Source organism: Coloeus monedula (genome assembly GCF_965178545.1).
Source record: "Coloeus monedula genome assembly, chromosome: 7".
Classification (NCBI taxonomy): Eukaryota; Metazoa; Chordata; class Aves; order Passeriformes; family Corvidae; genus Coloeus; species Coloeus monedula.
The window spans coordinates 11,794,246-11,812,657 of NC_138787.1; the positions used below are offsets into that span (position 1 = coordinate 11,794,246).

Consider the following 18,412-nt stretch of genomic DNA (forward strand, 5'->3'; position numbering starts at 1 on the left):
ACATCAGCTCCCTCTGTGCATTAAAGCCTCCTCACCCTCTACAGACTGTATATTGCAGGCACTTCACTCACAAGCTTTGACTGCTTTTAAAAATGTACAAAGGGCAATTCCAAGTGTGAGGTTCACCTGCTCTGACTCTGACAGTTGTACTTCTCTTACAGATTTGCAGTATTAATCAGAATTTTCCTTGTTTTTTTCTCAAGATTGAATAGCTCTATGCAATCAAAAAGTGCCAAAGTCTTACAGAAATTAAGCCTTTCACTAATGACTGTTTTAATAACAACTTCAGCTTACAGCCTGGCTTCATGCCTACGTGCTTTACAAAGATGGCTTCCATTTTAAAGGTATCAGATATGACTATCTAACTCTATTTGATAGGCCTCATAAAGCTGTCTGCCTTCAATTCAAACCCACTCACATTCCCGCATGCAGTTTTTTAGGTCCAGATAAGGATGCCTAACTTTCCATTAGTGAGCTGTTAGTTCAGAGCAGCAGTCTGAGCAGAAGCAACAAACTGTTTCAGTAAACAACAAATTCTTCTGACTTAGGGGTCACAGGCAAGAGGGAGCCAAAGCCAAGGATCCTGGCTGTAAAAAACCTGGGCACAAGCAACACAATTACATAAGCAAGAAACTGAACCTCCTGCCTCAATAACATTGCTAACTGCCTTAGCCGTGGCAAGCTCTCTCCAGGCCGCAAGAGCAGGGAAGGCTATGCAGAGCCCAAGAGGGTGTCATTACAACAGACACCATTCTTACCATTGCTGAGCAGACTGTGGGCAACACCATCTTAGACAAACATGGTATGGTGCACCACCATTTTAAATATTTTGAAAGTTGTGTAGGAACTTCATACTTACTGAAAGTGTCATTAAAACCACCTGCAATAATTATATTGTCTCTGTGGGTGAGCTTCTACCCATCCCACATGCTGAACAAATAGGCATTTAGATTCCACAATAGCGTGAATTAAAATTATGACAGTGAATCTCTAAATACAAGAAGAAGCAGAGGTTAGCTGAAGACACTTACTAAAAATCAGGCATATACACTTTGAGGGTTCTTCATTCCCATTTTCAAACGAAAAGGAAAATGCTCACTTTGGAACTTTCTGTTTGAAAGAAACCCTCTTCATGGCTAACTCAGCCTGGGCCAGCTCCTCACCAAACACCCTGTGCAGCTCTCCTGTGCATATGGCAGGTATGTTCAGTCTCCACCTCAGTGGGAGCACAGTGCTCCAAGAAATGTACAGAACTTGTCACAGAGCCCAAAGCACTTTGTTTTCGTGTGTGCAGACAACATGGCCAGAGGTGTAAGGAAACACTGTCTTCAGTTACGTACTTCCACCTTCAAGAGGAAGATCTGGATGTTTCACAAACCATACAATTTCATCTCTCCTTCTGACCCTCCTCACGTTCTCCCTCCCACACACACGTGCATACATACAACTGTCAGCCACTTGTTCCGATGGATTTAGCCTAGTTTGGATCAAAGCTTCCTCTACTTCATTTAACAGATTTGCTCAGATGGAAGGTCTCAGGGGAGAAATAATGTTAGTAAGAAGGGGCTTTTCAGCATTGAGTATGTAGGTCATTGGACTTTAAAATAAATTAGAGAATAATTTATCTATTAAACAAGTCTCACAGTACATATTTCATGAAGCTATACTTAATTATAGGCTAATGTACACCACAGAGCTACCATGAAGAAAGATTAAGCAGTGGCCCATAATGCAGTGATTAATACCATTATTAGCTGGCTGGCACACAGCATCTATTATTTGGTACCATCATGAGAAACAACAGACTTCCAGTTTCCAATGCTGGCACTTCTGTGAAATGCAACAAACCCAAACCTTTCCAGAGAGAAACACACACCTCTCTGTACCTCGGAGGCAGCAGGGGGGATGCAAGCAGGTGAGAGTAGACTTGAATTTTCCACTCCAAGTGCCTTTTACAGAGTTTGCTTCTCTGTAAAAATGGATGTGTGGAAATATCCCACACCTTCTACTGTGCAGCGCAACACTGACTGTCTGAGCCGCTCTTCTTAATATCCTGAGTAGTCCCTGATGTGAGGGGAGCTTGATTTGAGTTGGAATTAACAGCTGAGGACAAGGAAACCTAAGCGTGTATCTACACTCTTCTGCTGCAGTGATGGCTCCTGGGGACATGATGCACTGTATGTAAGACCACTGGTCCTCTATATTAGGGCCCTGTTGACTAACAAAACTGTTGTGAGATGGGCAAATCTTTTATGGATGCTGTAAGACTTGCCTGTTCTGGAGTCAGTATCATGAACTGTAGAGTACATCGTATTACTTACGATGGAGGGCTAAGAAGCAGGTAATTCCTTTCTTGCTGGGGAATGAGCCTTTGATTTAATAGCAGACTTGGGCATTACCAACCCAAGTCTCCCAGTCCGGCTAAAGGAGAGCTTCATGTTTGGTGACAGTGACAAAACCCTCACTGGCAACGGTATTGCCGACCTCTTGCTCCAGTTCAGAATATGTCATTCTGTCAATACCATCTACCTTGATTATAGCAGGCTTTATATACAACAGGTTATGACCCCAGAGGGATGAAAAGCTTTTCCAAATTAAAAGCAGCATTTAAAAGAGGAAATACTCATACATTCCTATGTAGTTTTCATTTGATATCCTCAAGGCTAACCCCAGAACTCGTGTTTTTTTTCTGAGTGCAGCCATCTTACAAATTTAATGGAAGAAGGGAAGTAATAAAATGTGCTCCATACTTTAATTAGTTCCCTCATAACATGGCATTTCCAAAATGGCAGTGCCAAAGAAAATCATTAATCTAGGAGAACAGACAAAGGCACTGTATGGGACAAGGGACAGGCCTCCAAGAGATACACACTCCCCCTTTTCTTCTCTTGCTGGTAAATCTTACCTCAAAGAACAACTCCAGTTATGCAAAAGGAATTTGTACCAATATTAAATATTAAGCCACTTTCCATTTCTTAAGCCTTGATACAGAGTATCACAATTGAGAGATCACATTTTGTATCCTGCTCCAAAGACAGCAGGATAAATGTAAATGGCCTGTCTTTCCAAGCACACATTCACCCTGGGTGCCCCAGGTGCCAGGCTTAAGCTGATACTATCATGCAATCATTTCAACATCTGCATTTCACTAGGTGAGTGAGAAAACCTGTGTCTGATGTATGAAAGCAAACACAATCTGCTACAAAAGGCAGACACTTTTCCCAGCACACTTGCCTAACGCATTTCTTGTGGGAGCAGCACTAGCTGTGGCATCAGTTGTACCACAGGAAGGAATTGAGGAAGTGTCAAGAAGGAAGCCCAAAAACACCTCTAACTCTCAGTCTCTTATTACCTCTTCCTGGCAATCAGGCAGGAGCAAATGTGGAAGTTTATAACCACAGAGAGGAGCTCAGGGAAGAACTCCCATGAGCGGAATGACTGCTAGAGAACAAAGCTCAGGTAGCGGTGCAGGAGTGGCCAACTGCAAAAAACAGCGTTTCTTCCAGGAAGAAGTAGCCTTGTTCAAAACTGACAAAGAGACTGGGGAAAAGACTGAGAGTGGTTTGACCTGTTTCTATGGCACACCCCCTGCCTTGATCTGCAACAACCATCAGCCCCACAAGAGCCACAGTTTTGCCCCTTCTTGGTTATAGAATAGAAATTGATACCTGTGTGCGGTTGAATGCTACTCTTGCAAAGACAGCTTGAGACACACTGGCTCTCTTCAGCTCATCTCTGACTTGCTGGTAAATATCTGGAGAGACTTCCACCGATGAATTTGATGGCTCTGGTTTGACAGCTCTAGGGATGGGTGGATGATTCAAGAACTGCTGGTTGATAGCCTGTGGGTGCTGGTGAGCCAACAGTCGGCTGACAGCAATCTGCTGGTTTATCAGATGGGCCATCGCTATCTGCTGCCTCACCAGTTGTGGACTGAGCTGAGGAGACAGGAGCCCAGGGTTTATCATTGTTTGCATCGTTGGCACTTGGTTTCGGATTGGAGTACTGTGGTGAATTTGGCCATGAGGAGACTGTTCATTAGTTTTTCCCAAAGTTGCCAGCTGGTTGATATTTGGTAAGTGCATGGGACGTTGACCAAGAACACAATAGTCTGAAAGGTTTTCTCTTTCCACTCTTTCCACTGTTAAAAGAGAAAAATTAGCTTGCTGTCATTTCAGTTTGCACTCAGGGCAAGGATTATATTGCAGGTGACTGTACACAAGAGCACCTACTTTACTTTATAAGTCTACACTTGCATAGAAATATCACAGAAACATAAGCAAAAGAAACACGAAGTAAAAGCAACAAGAATAATTAACATTCTTTTGGACTTCTCAGGCTTCATCCAAAATTCATGAAGAGTCCATATAAACCAGTAGCAGGTATCCTCTCCAGCCTCCTTCCGTAAAGAAACAAGCTTGGACACTTCCATTTGTATTGTTACTAACATTTGAATCTGTTGAGTAACCTTTAAAAGTGGTCAGTGTTTCAGAATCACTGGTATCTATGTAAAGGAAACAAACTCGAATTGGCATCCATTCACACAAACCAAATAGAAACAAGGCCATTCCCTGTGCAGCTCATGGCACAGCTTCTCATTCCGAACTCAGCAACTGTTATCTTTTTCACATAAACTCCATCTTGCACTGTGTGTGGATAAAGCTATCTGGTACCATCAGCTCACCCAGGTGCACCACAGCAGACTCATTCTGGTTGTGTGAAAGCATATTACAAAACAATGAAATTCACACATGAGAAAAGTTTAAAGCAATGGTTCCTGTAGCCAAAGCCTCACCACCATGAGTCTGTCCAGAAACTTTAAAGCACTTCTGCATGAATGCCCACTTGAAAGAAAGTGGCTTCACTCTCTTCAAAAAAAACCTTGTTTAGCACAACAGTGATCTCCAAGTGACATCATGTTACAAAAAACTAAACAGCACACGCAAAATGCATACACTGTAGTTTTATAGTTTTATACACTGATGTGCATTGTCCCCCTGTTAAATATCTTATGTCAGCAATATCACAGTATCTTTTCATGTAACTGCAAAACTAAATGCACTTATTAAAAAAGAAAATTTCCTCTAAAAGTACTATTTGAAATAGGAAACGAAGTTTGAAAAGTGCATAAATACAACTCCTACCTAGATAATTTTAAGCAATCAGGAGTCATTTTACAGTAGGTTGCAGATTCCCTGTGCCTCCCTACATGCAATTGAATAGGCATTTTTATATGGATCTCATATGAGTGTTCAGAGAAGTGTATCATAGAAAACCACTACCTCATCCCCATATTGGTCTAAGCAAATAACAAGATAGGATTTATTTCATAAAGGCCATAATACTATTACAACTTGTGTAATGATTAACAACTGTACGAGGTTTTGAACTCTTTTTAAAAACCTAATCTATATAAAGCTTTGAAGCTTTACACAGTTAAAACTCAGAATGACAGCTTACTGATGGCTTGTTCTCTTTCCTTCTCAATAGAAAGACAGCTCTTTTTACCTTCCAAAGTTACTCTAAGACAAAGAAGGACTCATGACCTGAACACATACAAACACATAGCTACTATCTTTAGAACTGTCACTCTGGAACAACACTAGTACTGAATTTTACAACTAGGTGATTTAATATCCAGGACTTCCTTGTAAGAAATTTTAACTCGCTCTTCCCATTCTTTTAAAGGAAAACCCCACAACGTCTTTAGCCTTCTGTAAAATAATTGCTTTAAAATTTTAAAATAAAAATTAATTTTGAAGAAAACTATGAATTCTACTTTTCCACAAAAGCTAATGTTTCAACTCAACTGATTTTCTAAGTAAGTGTTTACTTGTATTTCAACTATGAAAGCCAATGCAATACATGTGATACATAAATATTATTGTCAGCAAATGACCGTTTTGCTGTGTTACTCACAGGCTGCCAGATACATAACGCAGTATTTCATCTTGCTGAAAATATTGAAAATCCCTATTCAAAAGCTGCTCCTCATGATGTCAGTAGGCCTCCCTGGAATGAGGTACAGAAAGTTCTATACCACTTTAGGAACAGACACGAAATCAATGTGAAATATGCAATAGGAGTAGCGCTAATTCCAGGGATGGACCCATCACTGTGTGATACAGGGGTGTGGGCAGGGGAGTGAGGAGGGGCTGCTTTGTCTGCAACACCAATGATTCAGAGACCACATGGCCATATTGTCATCTCCTCAGCCTCTCTGCACTAAGCCTGTACCTGAGTAATGCCATTAAATACACACAGTTGCCAGCCAAATGCAATTATTCCAAATGTACAATAGTTACTTAGCAGGTGTAAGTCGAATAAAGCTGTTGCTCAGTGTAATGAAATACTTGGAGCATCCTGCTACATCACTGACAACCCTAAAAATCTAGAGTCCTTCTGCTAGGAGTTTCAGAAGAGCTGAAAAAGTTCTGAACTATTTGTAGTTTGAGGAGTACACAGAGAATAAGTCACTGAAACCAACAAATTATTACTTGTTAGAACATAAAAACAGTAACCAAGTGTTTTTGAAAACTTGGTGAGAAATAAATATAAATAACATTCACTTTCTGGGCTGAACCACATTTGCCAAGTTTCCACCCACTCCTGACTTCAATGCCAAGTTATAAACCCCTATAAAAATAAAGTTTAAGATGAAAAGGCTGCCAGGATGTTAATCTCTGCAGTGCTACTTGGAATTACACAGAAACATCACCTGACTTGCTTCCATAGGTATATTTTTCCCTTATTATCAGTTTCCTTTTTTGATCACATTAGACTACACAGCCATGCATGTACTCCCTATAAACAAACCAGATTCTAGTCACTCCAACCACCTCAGTAATAAAAGGTTACCATTAGCAGTTACGCTGGACGGAAAAAATGCGCATTACTCAACTCCTCAAGACTCTTTCCTTCTCGAACACATTTCCCGTATCTGATTCCCTGTTGTTCTTTGTTAACTATGGATTGGTAGGGTTCTGTGGGGCTGAACAGGAGCAAGACTGAGACAACCTTGAGATGGAGACTGGCACTGTCCTGAGAGACAGGCCAGCTTGCCAGCAATGCTCTAAGAAAAACGGGATACAGGAGCTACAAAGCTTCTGTGCCACCAGCATTCTGCCTCAGATCTTCCTGAGACAGGGCTTTTACCTTTGCATCCTCCATTTTCCATGTTCACACCCAGTTACAGTCTTTCCTTTGTTTGCTATTGTTCTACTGAAACTGGGGATAGATTTAGAGCTCTTGTAGTCCTGTACTGACTGGAATATAAAGCAGTGAGGACACAGCAGCAGGTCCTTACACTGGAAAGGAAGGGGTTCAATGGATGTGTGCTGTCTACATTCAAGTACTGCTGATAAACTACTTCTGCTAGCAATGCCTGTGGTAGTTAAATAAAAGCTGGTTCAGGAGGCTGTTACCTACCTCCATCTGTGGTGTGACCACAGCAAAAGACATTGCAGTGTTTTCGTTTTCTCTCTGCATCACTCACTTGGTATACAATTCTGCAGTTCTTTGCTTGAAGAGCTCATTTAAACCAAGTACAACAGTACTGTCATACTGCAGAGCCACCCACCCTTCTGAAGCCAACCACTAGGTAGGCAAAGACTTGTGTCTGGACAACAGGTACTGTGCTAAGTTCAGCAATTAGCTCTGACAGCACTCCAGGATAGCATCTGCCCTTCATTTTTCTATACCTCCCTACAACATGTCTCTACCTCTACAAGAGTCAGAAACCAACATAATCCCCAGAATGGGAGCAACAAATTGTTGTATTTGAATATTGAGTTCTCATCCTATAATGATTACCATGTGCGTCAATGTATTTCAACTCCAAACTGAGTTAAAACTTCCTGGATACAGCACAAAAGGAATTCAGTGCACCCTTCCCCTGTGTGATGCTCTTAACCTCTAGCCCAATCTTCCTTGCACAGTCAAGCAGCTGACACAGACCACAGCACAATAGCTTGGGGTGGTCTGCATGCAACTTTCCATTTAAAATAAAACCAGCTCAAAAGATTTAAAATAAGATTTATTTCTCCACCTTCCCTTCCCCTCACACTTTATTTGCACTGAGTTGTTAATAGGAACATTCTGACAAACAGCCTGTGGGGCATTTAGGGCTTATGCGTGGCACTGAATTGACTGACAGCACTGGAAACCAAATTCCTATGCACAATAAGGGATGCAGCAGGGAGAGCAAGAGTGTAACATGTCTTCCAGCACTGCACTGCAAGCAGGGACACAGAGGACCCGCCAGCATCCATGACCCAGCGTGTCCGGAACTTTTCAGTCCCACAGGCATACAGGCACTTTGCCCCAGAGTAAGAAGAAGCTGGTAAAGAAACGTTTTGTAATAAGTTACTAGCCGGCAGAATTGCCATGTTTCAATTGTGACAGGATGTCACCACCCAGGGCTGTTCTCCAGTGCTTCAGTTCGCTTCTTTGTTTTATTTATTATTTAAAACCTGGTGATCATAAAAGCCATTTCTAGCAGTAGTTGTGGCCAAGCCGGGAGAGCTCTGTGAACTCTGGTATACCCTGCACTAAGCTTGAGACAGAAAGGTTCCCACAATTTCTCTTGGCTTAGCAGCATCCTGCTCACTGGAGCAAGACTTGAACTTTGGAGCTTGGGGGACAAAGCACAGCACCAGCTCCACCTTGGAGAGACAGGGCTGCTGCACTACACCCAGAGGGTGCCCTCTTGCTTATGCTACATAATTATGAACTACCCCTTTGTAAATCACAGAACTACTCCAGAGCACAGGAGGTGCTTTTAAAGTGGTAATTCTGTATCTTTTTCTCTATAATTAGGATAATTACTTATTTCTTTTAATCACAGCGCACTTAACCACTTCAGCGCAAAGGGCTGGTCTGAGGAGTCTCATTTTCATTCAACATCTAATCTTTGTATTTACCCGTAGTCATTCCCTGGTTTCAGTGCCCGATCTCTGCCTAGGCCACTTGTTCCTGCGCTCAGGACCGGATGAAAAGCAGGTTGACTGGAGAGGCAGACATGACAAAAAGTCGTAACTTTTAAAACCTTTCCCTTCCTCTACTCCTGCAGGACAGCACAGAACCTCAAAATAGCTATAGAGCACATACAGAAATTGTTTGGCCGCTGGCTGTGGGTACCAAAGGCCTTTATCCAAGACTAATGGAAAACAGACAGGAAAGGCCATTGTCTGTTCTTTGTTGAGTTGCAAACCATTCGGTTCCCACCAAAGCACAAATCACTATTTTTTTACTTTGAATCATCATTAAAAGTGGGCCTTTAACCAGCACCAATCTCAGATAAACTGAGCAGAGTGTACTGACATTGCTGAGCAGCTGACCTTCTCATCCTTTATCCTCAAGACTACCACTAAGTCATCCCCTGGGACACAGAGATGCTAACATGTCTTCTGCCAGTTCTGCTTAAGCACAGTAAATCATATTCTTCACATGGGCTGCCCCTGGACTGCACTGCTTCTAAAGGTGATTCTCAGAAGACAAGCATCATCATTGTATTTTTAGATTTATTTTTGGGTTTGTGTATAGGTTCAAGAGGCATATAAAAGCATAAACTCAGTTCTTCATAATCATGTTAACATTGTTTGTCAAAAGGACATGGCAGATCCATCTGGCAGAGAAGACCATTACACTGAAGGTGTTCTAGTGACCACTTGTTCTAATCCATGAATATTGGTCAGGTGAAGTGGAAAAGGAGAAGCAGCAGAATCATTAGTTAGAGCTGTCTGACAGAAATACAGGGAGTACTGGTTTAGATGGACTGATGTTCTCATCTGATATAAAAATATCTCCCTTTCTGTCAAACTATTGTAACAGTAGAACCAATCCTTTGTGGGCATCTCGAAAGGGAGATACAAACCTCCCAGATGACCCAGCCAATTGTGCAATCCCTTTGCGAGATACACGTGTGTCTTCTTGATTCGTACCATCAGAGATGGTGAAAGGAGGGAGACAGAACACAAACATCATTAAGACAGAGATATAAACTCTTCAGACATTTCAAGTGAACAGAATACCATTCTGCTCTCAGAGTTACATATTCTATGAAATCCGTGGGATCACAGAGAGACACACTGCAGCTTTTCACATAGGAAAGCTTATGCCTGTACCTAAGCTTCAAGTCATTCTCCTGTTTCACACTAATCTCCACTAATGCTTACTTTGTAAAAATACCTTTTCGTCTGAGCTAACATGCCGCTGTTTGGCAGCACACTTTTTTTTTAAATATGAAAGAAAATTAATTTTGAGATTCTGAAGGGTAAAACAAAAACATTTCACTTTTTAAAAAATGAAGATGACCCTTCTTTACTAAGAATTCAAAAAGGCAGAAGTCCCAGCTGCAGCACACAACTGGTCCTCCCTGAGAAAAGCACAGTACTGGAACAGGAGACTTTTTTTTTAAAAAGTTCAGTGACATCATTTGAGCAAGACATGGGGCAAGTGGCTAGACAGCTTCTCCACAGAAGGGTTTCCAAGCTTTACTGTCTGGCCTATGTTCCCTAAAGCAGCACTGGCTGCAGCTCCAGCCATATGCAGGCACAGGAGATGGCACTCAGCAACCCTCACATATCCTGTGCCACAGCACAGGCATGGTGAGCACTGAGAGCCACTGCTCCAAAACAGCCAGAAGCCAGGGAAGACATTCTGTAAAGCTGAGATTCATATATGCACTTACTTTAGGTGAAAGTTACTCTTAAAATATAAACCCAAAGGGTGTGTTTTAATTCTCTTTACAGAGAGGAATAGCAAGAGGGCCACAACTCCTACACCCCTGGAACAAACGGCAGCAGGTAAACTGGTTTTTAACAATATACACGCACAACTCCCCCAAACTGGCACTTAACACCACGGACAATGCTGAAATGCAAAACGTTAAGGTGGGTGGGGAAAACAGTAGTCAAGGGGTCTATAATTCTTGCTGAATCTTGACACGTTTAACTTATATTTAAAGAGAGAGGCCACTTTTTCCTCATCATTAGTGCCAACTGATGAACTACTCTCCTCATAAAATAGCACAGCAGGCCACTAAGAGGCTGTCTCCAAGTCAGAGATGATCTTCAGGTCATGTATGTTACCTAGATGCTGACAAGTTTGCCTGTGATGTTATTTTCCTTCCTTTTTATTTAAGAAAGTGAGAAAAGTTCTATTTTTAGTGAAATGAATACACAGTAAGGGATGCAAAAGTATGAAAAAGTTACAGTAATGTCAAGAGCCTCACAGCCAACCCTAAATGGTTTAGTGCCAGAGCCACGACTAATATCCAGTCAAGATATGAAATGTATTCCCTTAAAAAACTTAACATTTCTGCAGAAGGTGAAGATATACGCATATAAATACATTATATATATATATATACACACATACATTTATATATATATAAACCCCTCTATTTACACAGAGAGTGAGGAATATACATGCATATATCAGTAAATAGGGTATTTTTAGAAGTCAGAAACACTGTTTGGGAAAGACCTGGTGAGCCTTTTCATGAGGCTTCCCCAACATCTGCTTCAGAGGAACAATTAAAAACTATTCCTCCAAGCACACAGCGACAATTTTCCCCAGACTCGCACTGGCATTATCACTGTGCCACAACTCTCAGTTCCTTCAGCCTGGAAATAAGAAAGCTGGGAGCCCTTCTGAATCCTGTTTCTAACCTCTCTCAACCTACATTGGCCTCTAGGAACACATTAAAAGAGAAACAGATTGCTCTGTCTATCCATTATTGGAAGTAAGCAAACAAACCTTCAAGAATAAAACAGCACATAAACAACAAATCAGTAATATTGGAAAAATCAAAGAGCAGCCAAAGCAGATTTTCGATTTAAGGAAGCTATGAAAGCTTTTTCTTACATTCTTGATCTGTTGAAACAGAAATAATTGAGCCCTCCTCCTTTAAACTGAAAAGCCTCATCATTCCACAAAAACTTTGAGACAGCCACAGTCTCAAAACTCACATCCACAGAAAGCTATATTTTGACAGACACTGATGGCAGGAGCAAAGATGACATGTTCTTCATATGCAGACAAAAAAAATATGTCTTTTTATTTTTAAGTCCGCAATGTATTTATTTCTTCCTGCTGCCTTCCTGACTTCCTCCTACCAAGCTAAGTTGTGTCATCAGGCAAAAAGAAAATATTCACACCAGTTAAGATTTTCAGTTGTGAAAGAATTCTGATACAGTGAGAGTCCTTCTGATAAAAATAGAAAGCATGACACTTAGAAGTGAAATATCTATTAAGAAAGAGAGCTAAAAAATATTCTAAATGCTACAAACCCAAATCACTGGGACACAAGTAGGTAACCTTGACAATTACCTGAATTGCATGGCTAAGTTCTGAAATACCTCTCTCCATACATACATATATATACATGTACATAGTTACAAAGTGGTTTTATTTCTGTATCTATTTGTTAATCAAACTTAGAATCAATGCAAACCTTTCAAGAAATTATTAAAATCCTGTATTTCAACAATGTTGAATGTCTTCTCCCAGCTTCAGCAAGTTCAGCTTCTAGAGAAATCAGACAAGCATTTCTCAGATTGAGAGAAGCATCCCCGTGGGACTGGGCAGGAGAAAGGCAGTTTGAGAACCACTGGAATAAGCCATTGGTCTATAGTTGTCATTGATTAGTATGTATTATTTAGTAAAAAAGGGGGATCTCTGATCTTCATTAAGGCAGGTTTAAACATACTTAAGCCTTGTCATGTATGCACAACTTTGTACTAAAAAGCCTTGCATCCCTCAAAAAGAAAAATAAGAAAGTAAAATTAAAAAGGAAAAAAAAAATTCATATAGTAATACTAGATTAATTCATGGTGCATATTTTGAACAAAATTACAGCACATACTAAAGAGCTTAATTAGCACCTTAAGTGACTACAGACACCCATGAGGGCAAGAAGTCCACAGAAGAACCAATAAGCCTTTTGTTTCCCACCACTGTACACATTCCATTACAATTGTTTTAATATAAGCTCTCTTTCAAATATATACGTGTATCCTAAAGAGACTGGAAAGAGTGGACATCCTGTTATAATCTCCCTCATGTTCTCACACACATTCCAAATGGCAAGCCCAGGGCCAGGAGAAGACAAAAAGCCTTCATCCTCACACCAGCCAATTCCCAAGCCTGGCTGTACACTAACTCTCGTGCTGCTGAGTAAACTGTGAACGTCTTAAAACCTTAAGGGGATGAGGCAGGGTGGGAGAAAAAAATTCAAGCAGAATTATATTCTAGCATCATCTGACACACAACCAAACTGCCATGCTGAGCGGAACTAACTGAAAACTTTTTTTAAATTATGAGCATAAGTAGTTTAGCTGTCTTTTTGGTGAGTTCAGCAGAATGCACACTGAGAATCTTTACTTTGAGAGATTTGATACAATTCCATTTGTGTACAGCTTTTACATCTGTGGCTAATGATATCAAATTATTGATTGTTCACTTTCTTATATTATTTAAGCATTAATTATGCACTCAGCAACCTGATGCTTCTCTTTTTTTCTTTTTTTTCCAGAGAAGTTTTTATTTCTGTCTGTCTTTGGTTGTAATTACTTTGATCTTCCAGAGTGCATAAATAATTTACTGTTTATTTATTTCTATGAGAAAGGAAAAAAGTTTGACCTAGTAGATCTATATGTGGCAATTTGTAACAGAATCACATAGCTTATGTTTAGGAAATCATGGTTTTGATTAAGAAGCAACCATTTAGTTCCCACTGTTTTATTAAAACAGACATTAGCAGATAATAGGAAACACATTTAACACTGTAGGCTGCATTTAGTTTGCAACGTCAATGAAGTTATTTTGAAGCCCCTTCCTATTTTGTATTTACCACGGCTCATGTGAATTGTTTTTTGCTTTTACTTTCTAGTAACCAACTCTCGAGCTAGACAAGGATAGGGGTGTTGGTTCTGAAGACTCTAAATTATAGCTTTGTCTAATAATATCCAGCTACAGCTCAAAAAAACGAATAGGTGCATCATCCATTCACCTTGTTTAAAATTATTATTAAAGGAGTACATGATGATTGATGCATGTAACTCGAGTCACTGATTTTACACACTAACTGAGCTGTCCTGCACGAATATCTGCCTAGAGAAAAGAAACAAAACAACATGAAACAAGAGATGATAAGAAATTGAAACCACCTAAAGAATTGCAGAAGTCTTCCTGTTTGCAGGCAGTTAAGATTACTGATCTGAAGTTACGTGACTGTTTATTCTCCATGCACCACTGTACCTGCCACAGACTCTTTGTTTTCTCTCCCACTTATATGGTTGATGAATCAACACTACTTGAACTGCTTTATAGCAGCTTGTGTTTACTTCACACATACCTTAACCTTCCTTTTTCTCCTCCTACTAACACACACAAACTTCCAAACAGCAACGACTGGCTGTGTCTCTGAATAGCACAGATACAGAGTTATCTGGTAAACTCTTCGGGTTTGGATCCTTGACCTTTTGATTGAGGTTTCAATCTGCTTTTATTGCACTTAACAATTTAACTGTGCACTTACTAAGTAAAAAGAAGTAAGAGCGTAAAGCTCTAAGAATGGAAGAAAGTGGAAAACTGTGTGCTAGAAATACTCCGAAGCTGTAGTAGCATCTCTACAGTTAAGAACACTACAGTTAAGGGCTTCCAGTGCCTCTGCAACTGGCACCCTTGCCCAGTTTTGAAAAAAAGAAGAAGAAAAATGAATAAAAAAAGCCTATTTCTGTTCTCCCAGAACAACAAGTAAAAGCGAATGGTGATGACCTCAAATCTGTTTGATTCCTTTGATTGCTTTTTAACCAAGAGGATATGTTAAAGCACTTTGAATAAAATTCTTTTATTAAGAGACACCATTTAGAGAAAAGAAACACTTCTGAGTTACACAATGGCAATTTAGAGAGAAAAGAAAATATCCAGTTCACCTGGCATGAGGGTAACCACATGCTAAAATGTCCAATCAACGTTTTTAGTTCTAGCCTAAACCATTTTAGTAGGTGAAAAGCAACATCTCCATTTCCCTACCTGCACTGTTACCCCAATTTTGCCTAGACAATTTTCCTTCTAGACACAAAAAATTTTACCAGAGAACATTCTTTCTTTTTTCCCCCAGTGAAAATCTACTCATTGCAGAGCCCAGGCATGAGTGTCTTACAGGTATGCTCTGCATAAGCCAGATGTGCAGAGAAAAACCAGATGCCTCAGAACTTGTTCTGATGTTTCACACAATTTTGTTTCATGTGCTCCTAACTCAAGCAGCAGACTCTTTATGGTACTATTATGTAGATTTCTAGCCTGTCCTAAGGAAACAAAACAAGCAAACTTCTGTAGCTTATGTTTGCCAGCCTTTTACAAGGAAAAGATGGCACACTCCTTTTGAAAGGTGCTAATCTTCACACGACTAAAAATACAATGGTTTCTCAAGAAGGACACGACATTACCCTATTTCTTCATAATGTTTGTGAATTCTGTTATGATTTTTCTGGCTTGTGAAAGTATCACAAACAGAAATGACAATAATAGTCTATTATTAGACATTATTATTAGTCTATTATTATTAGACTAATAATAGCCTAATAGCCTTCTTTCAGACAATGAATCTTCCTTTCAGTGGTGTAAGAGAGGAAAAACTATGAAAAAGCCCTATCCCAGGATACAGCTAACCTCCAAGGGTGATGGACATTTGGGGAGAGAGAAGCCAGGTGGAATTATGAAAATGTTTTTGACTATCCTCAAACTTCTGAGCATTTAAAGCACAGTGCTAAACAGACAAACAAAGAAAAACCCTACAAAAAACCTACAAAAACAAGTGGTCCAGTGCACACCTAAGTCCCTTGCCAAAGGAAAGGAAGAACAAAAGATCAAACCACACAACCACACATGATGGATGCTTGTCACATCGTTTTGTGCACCACTGACAGGTGATCAGACAGTTCAGTGGTGAGAATGGGATGAATTTCAGTTTTACTCCCTCAGGCACTGCAGACCTACAAATACAATTTCATTGTAGAAAAAAGACAAACAATGGGCTATTTTTATCTTAACTTCAGCGGGTGCAGCACCTTGTTATTTACAAGTGTCTCCTAACAATCTATTAAATCCTCTGTATCCAGATTCTACAGGATAAAATGCCTACACGATAAAAGCAGGAATGCCAGTACACTGTGGAGTATTGAAAACAGAGAACAAGGGCACTGTAACTTAAAAAGTCAGTTTTTAGCTTTCAAGAACAACACGAAACTAAGGCAATTTACATAGCAATTTAACGTTTAAATTCTGAGATACTACAACTTTTTCTTTCCAAAATGTTTTAGCTTAATTCAAAACACAGTTGATCTTTCAGCACAGCTAAATGGGATATTTTGAGCATGTTTTGTGTCCTGTGTTTTCATGCCAGCCTTGTTTGTAAAGTATCAGATTTAATTTCAAATGTGCTGTGACTGTGTCCTCTTTGTAGACAAATTCACTAATATTATTATACCTTATTATTACTTTTATTTAAAGAAAATAATCTCAAACTGTCAGCAGAATTTCAAGAATTTGGAAAGCAACAACAAAAAAATCAATTTACCTTTAATCTTCTTGTACTTTTTGTACCATCTCCCAAACTCCTGGCACTTGGTTGCTGACACATTGGCATAGTATGTACTATTTACAATGGATGAAATCATACTCTGGAAGTATAGAAAGAAAGACAAAAAGTGATTTAAAATATCTTCCACAATTAGAAATCTTTTCCAGGGAAAGTAAATGACATGTGAGTGCATAATGATCATCCATTTGTGACTTTAAAACCAAAAGAACCATCTGATGAGTACAAAAATTTGGTTTTATTCTCCAGTCTATATGCCCAGCCATAAATAAAATCACAAAACAATTATTTTGCACAATTATGTGAAAAAAAGATGTAGTACAAACCTAGACTGAGACCTGCAGCTCAGGCTGTGAGGGAAGTTCTACTTTGCTTTGTATTTGTGATATTACAAAAGCTAAACTTTACTCGCATAACAACAGGCGGTGCCGTGCTGAGGAATACATGCTCACTGCACCAAGCAGAATTTAGGGACCAGATCCTAAAGGTAGGATTAGATGCTCCAGCATGCACAATCCAAATAATGCTTTTCAGATGTCTCTGTTCTGCTTCCAAATGCAGCAAGTCTGCACAGCCAAGAACTGGAGAACATCCGTGCTACTTGCTACAGAACAACAGTTAGGCAAATAAGTTAAATTAATATAATTTATAGAAACGTGTGATTAGCCCTTGTGTGAAAAATCACCCAGAAGAGAAATTAGCAGTGCCATTCAGAGCAAAGGGAAATACACAAACTACAACACAGAACAGTCAAAACCCACAAGAAAGCTCAATAAAACTGAAATATTACTTGCCTAACCAGCAACCCTCCCTACTCTGCAAATTCCCCCTAAGCAACTCTGTACAAGCCAACTGAGGAAAGAGCTGCAGACTGGTTCTGCAGCACCTGACACCAGTAAAAAGGATATTTTATACCTGAGATGCTTCTGTCCATAGGATGGCTAACAGCCTCATTACTGGTAGTTCTTCCATTCTGTTTTTCCCTTCCCCTCCTCCATGCTACAGAGGAGGCATCCTTTTAACGATTTTGCTCTCCTTTTCCCCTTTTTGAACTCTTCCAGGGTCAAATCATTCCCAGCACATGTACACTGCCAGCAAGGCAATGCAATCTAACAGCACCAACACACAGCAGCCAATGCACCTTCTCCACAGACCATCTTTTCCTCATGCCCTCCTTCTGCACTTTCATCAAAGCTCAGAGAAAGCCGTGGCACCTTGTGCGACCTTTCTGCACCAAGAGGAGAGAGCAAGGATGACCTCACAACTCAAACCACGGCTTCAAGCTCTGGCCTATGGGTTTCTGCAGGCTCTTGGCCATCTCTGGAAAGCTACAAGGCTTACACACTGACTCACTGAATTTAACAATGCTTTAAAAACAAAATCATCCTTGCCCTCTTCCAGATTTATCCAGCCTCCTGTCCCATATTCACTGAAACACAACAGGACTCTGTTCCTAACTCTTGAGTTTGAGGAACTTAAAAAACGTGAGCAAAACTGAGAGAATTAAGATAACTGAGTGATACAGATTACTTTCAGTCTTCAACAGGTAATTTTACTTTCAGTAAAGAGGCTCTTCTGCCTTTTCACTACCCTTTCCACTCAAAGGGTGCTATGGTGCACTGCAGTAGATTTTGAAGGCTATGAAGTAAGAGCTTTGTTAAGTAGCAACTCCAATTTCTAAAACCGAGATCCAATTTTCTAATTAAAATCAATATTTTGAGACATAAACCTAGCATTGTGGCAGTCAGCAGCAATTCCCTGCCCATAAATCTTCCCTTGCTCTTCAGCATTTTAACAAGCAATAGA

At 40.0% G+C, this 18,412-nt stretch overlaps 1 protein-coding gene across 3 annotated transcripts in view; it reads right to left on the reverse strand.

Annotated features, from left to right (window-relative positions):
* Positions 1–18,412, reverse strand: part of SATB2 (SATB homeobox 2) — a 130,558-nt gene that overhangs the window by 50,121 nt on the left and 62,025 nt on the right. For all 3 annotated transcript variants that reach the window (XM_082284689.1, XM_082284688.1, XM_082284690.1), the window contains 2 exons: positions 16,586–16,688; positions 3,669–4,141 (listed from right to left, as the gene is read on the reverse strand). In XM_082284689.1, the coding sequence (XP_082140815.1) occupies positions 3,669–4,141; positions 16,586–16,688 (576 nt within the window). The remainder of the gene's footprint in view (positions 1–3,668; positions 4,142–16,585; positions 16,689–18,412) is intronic.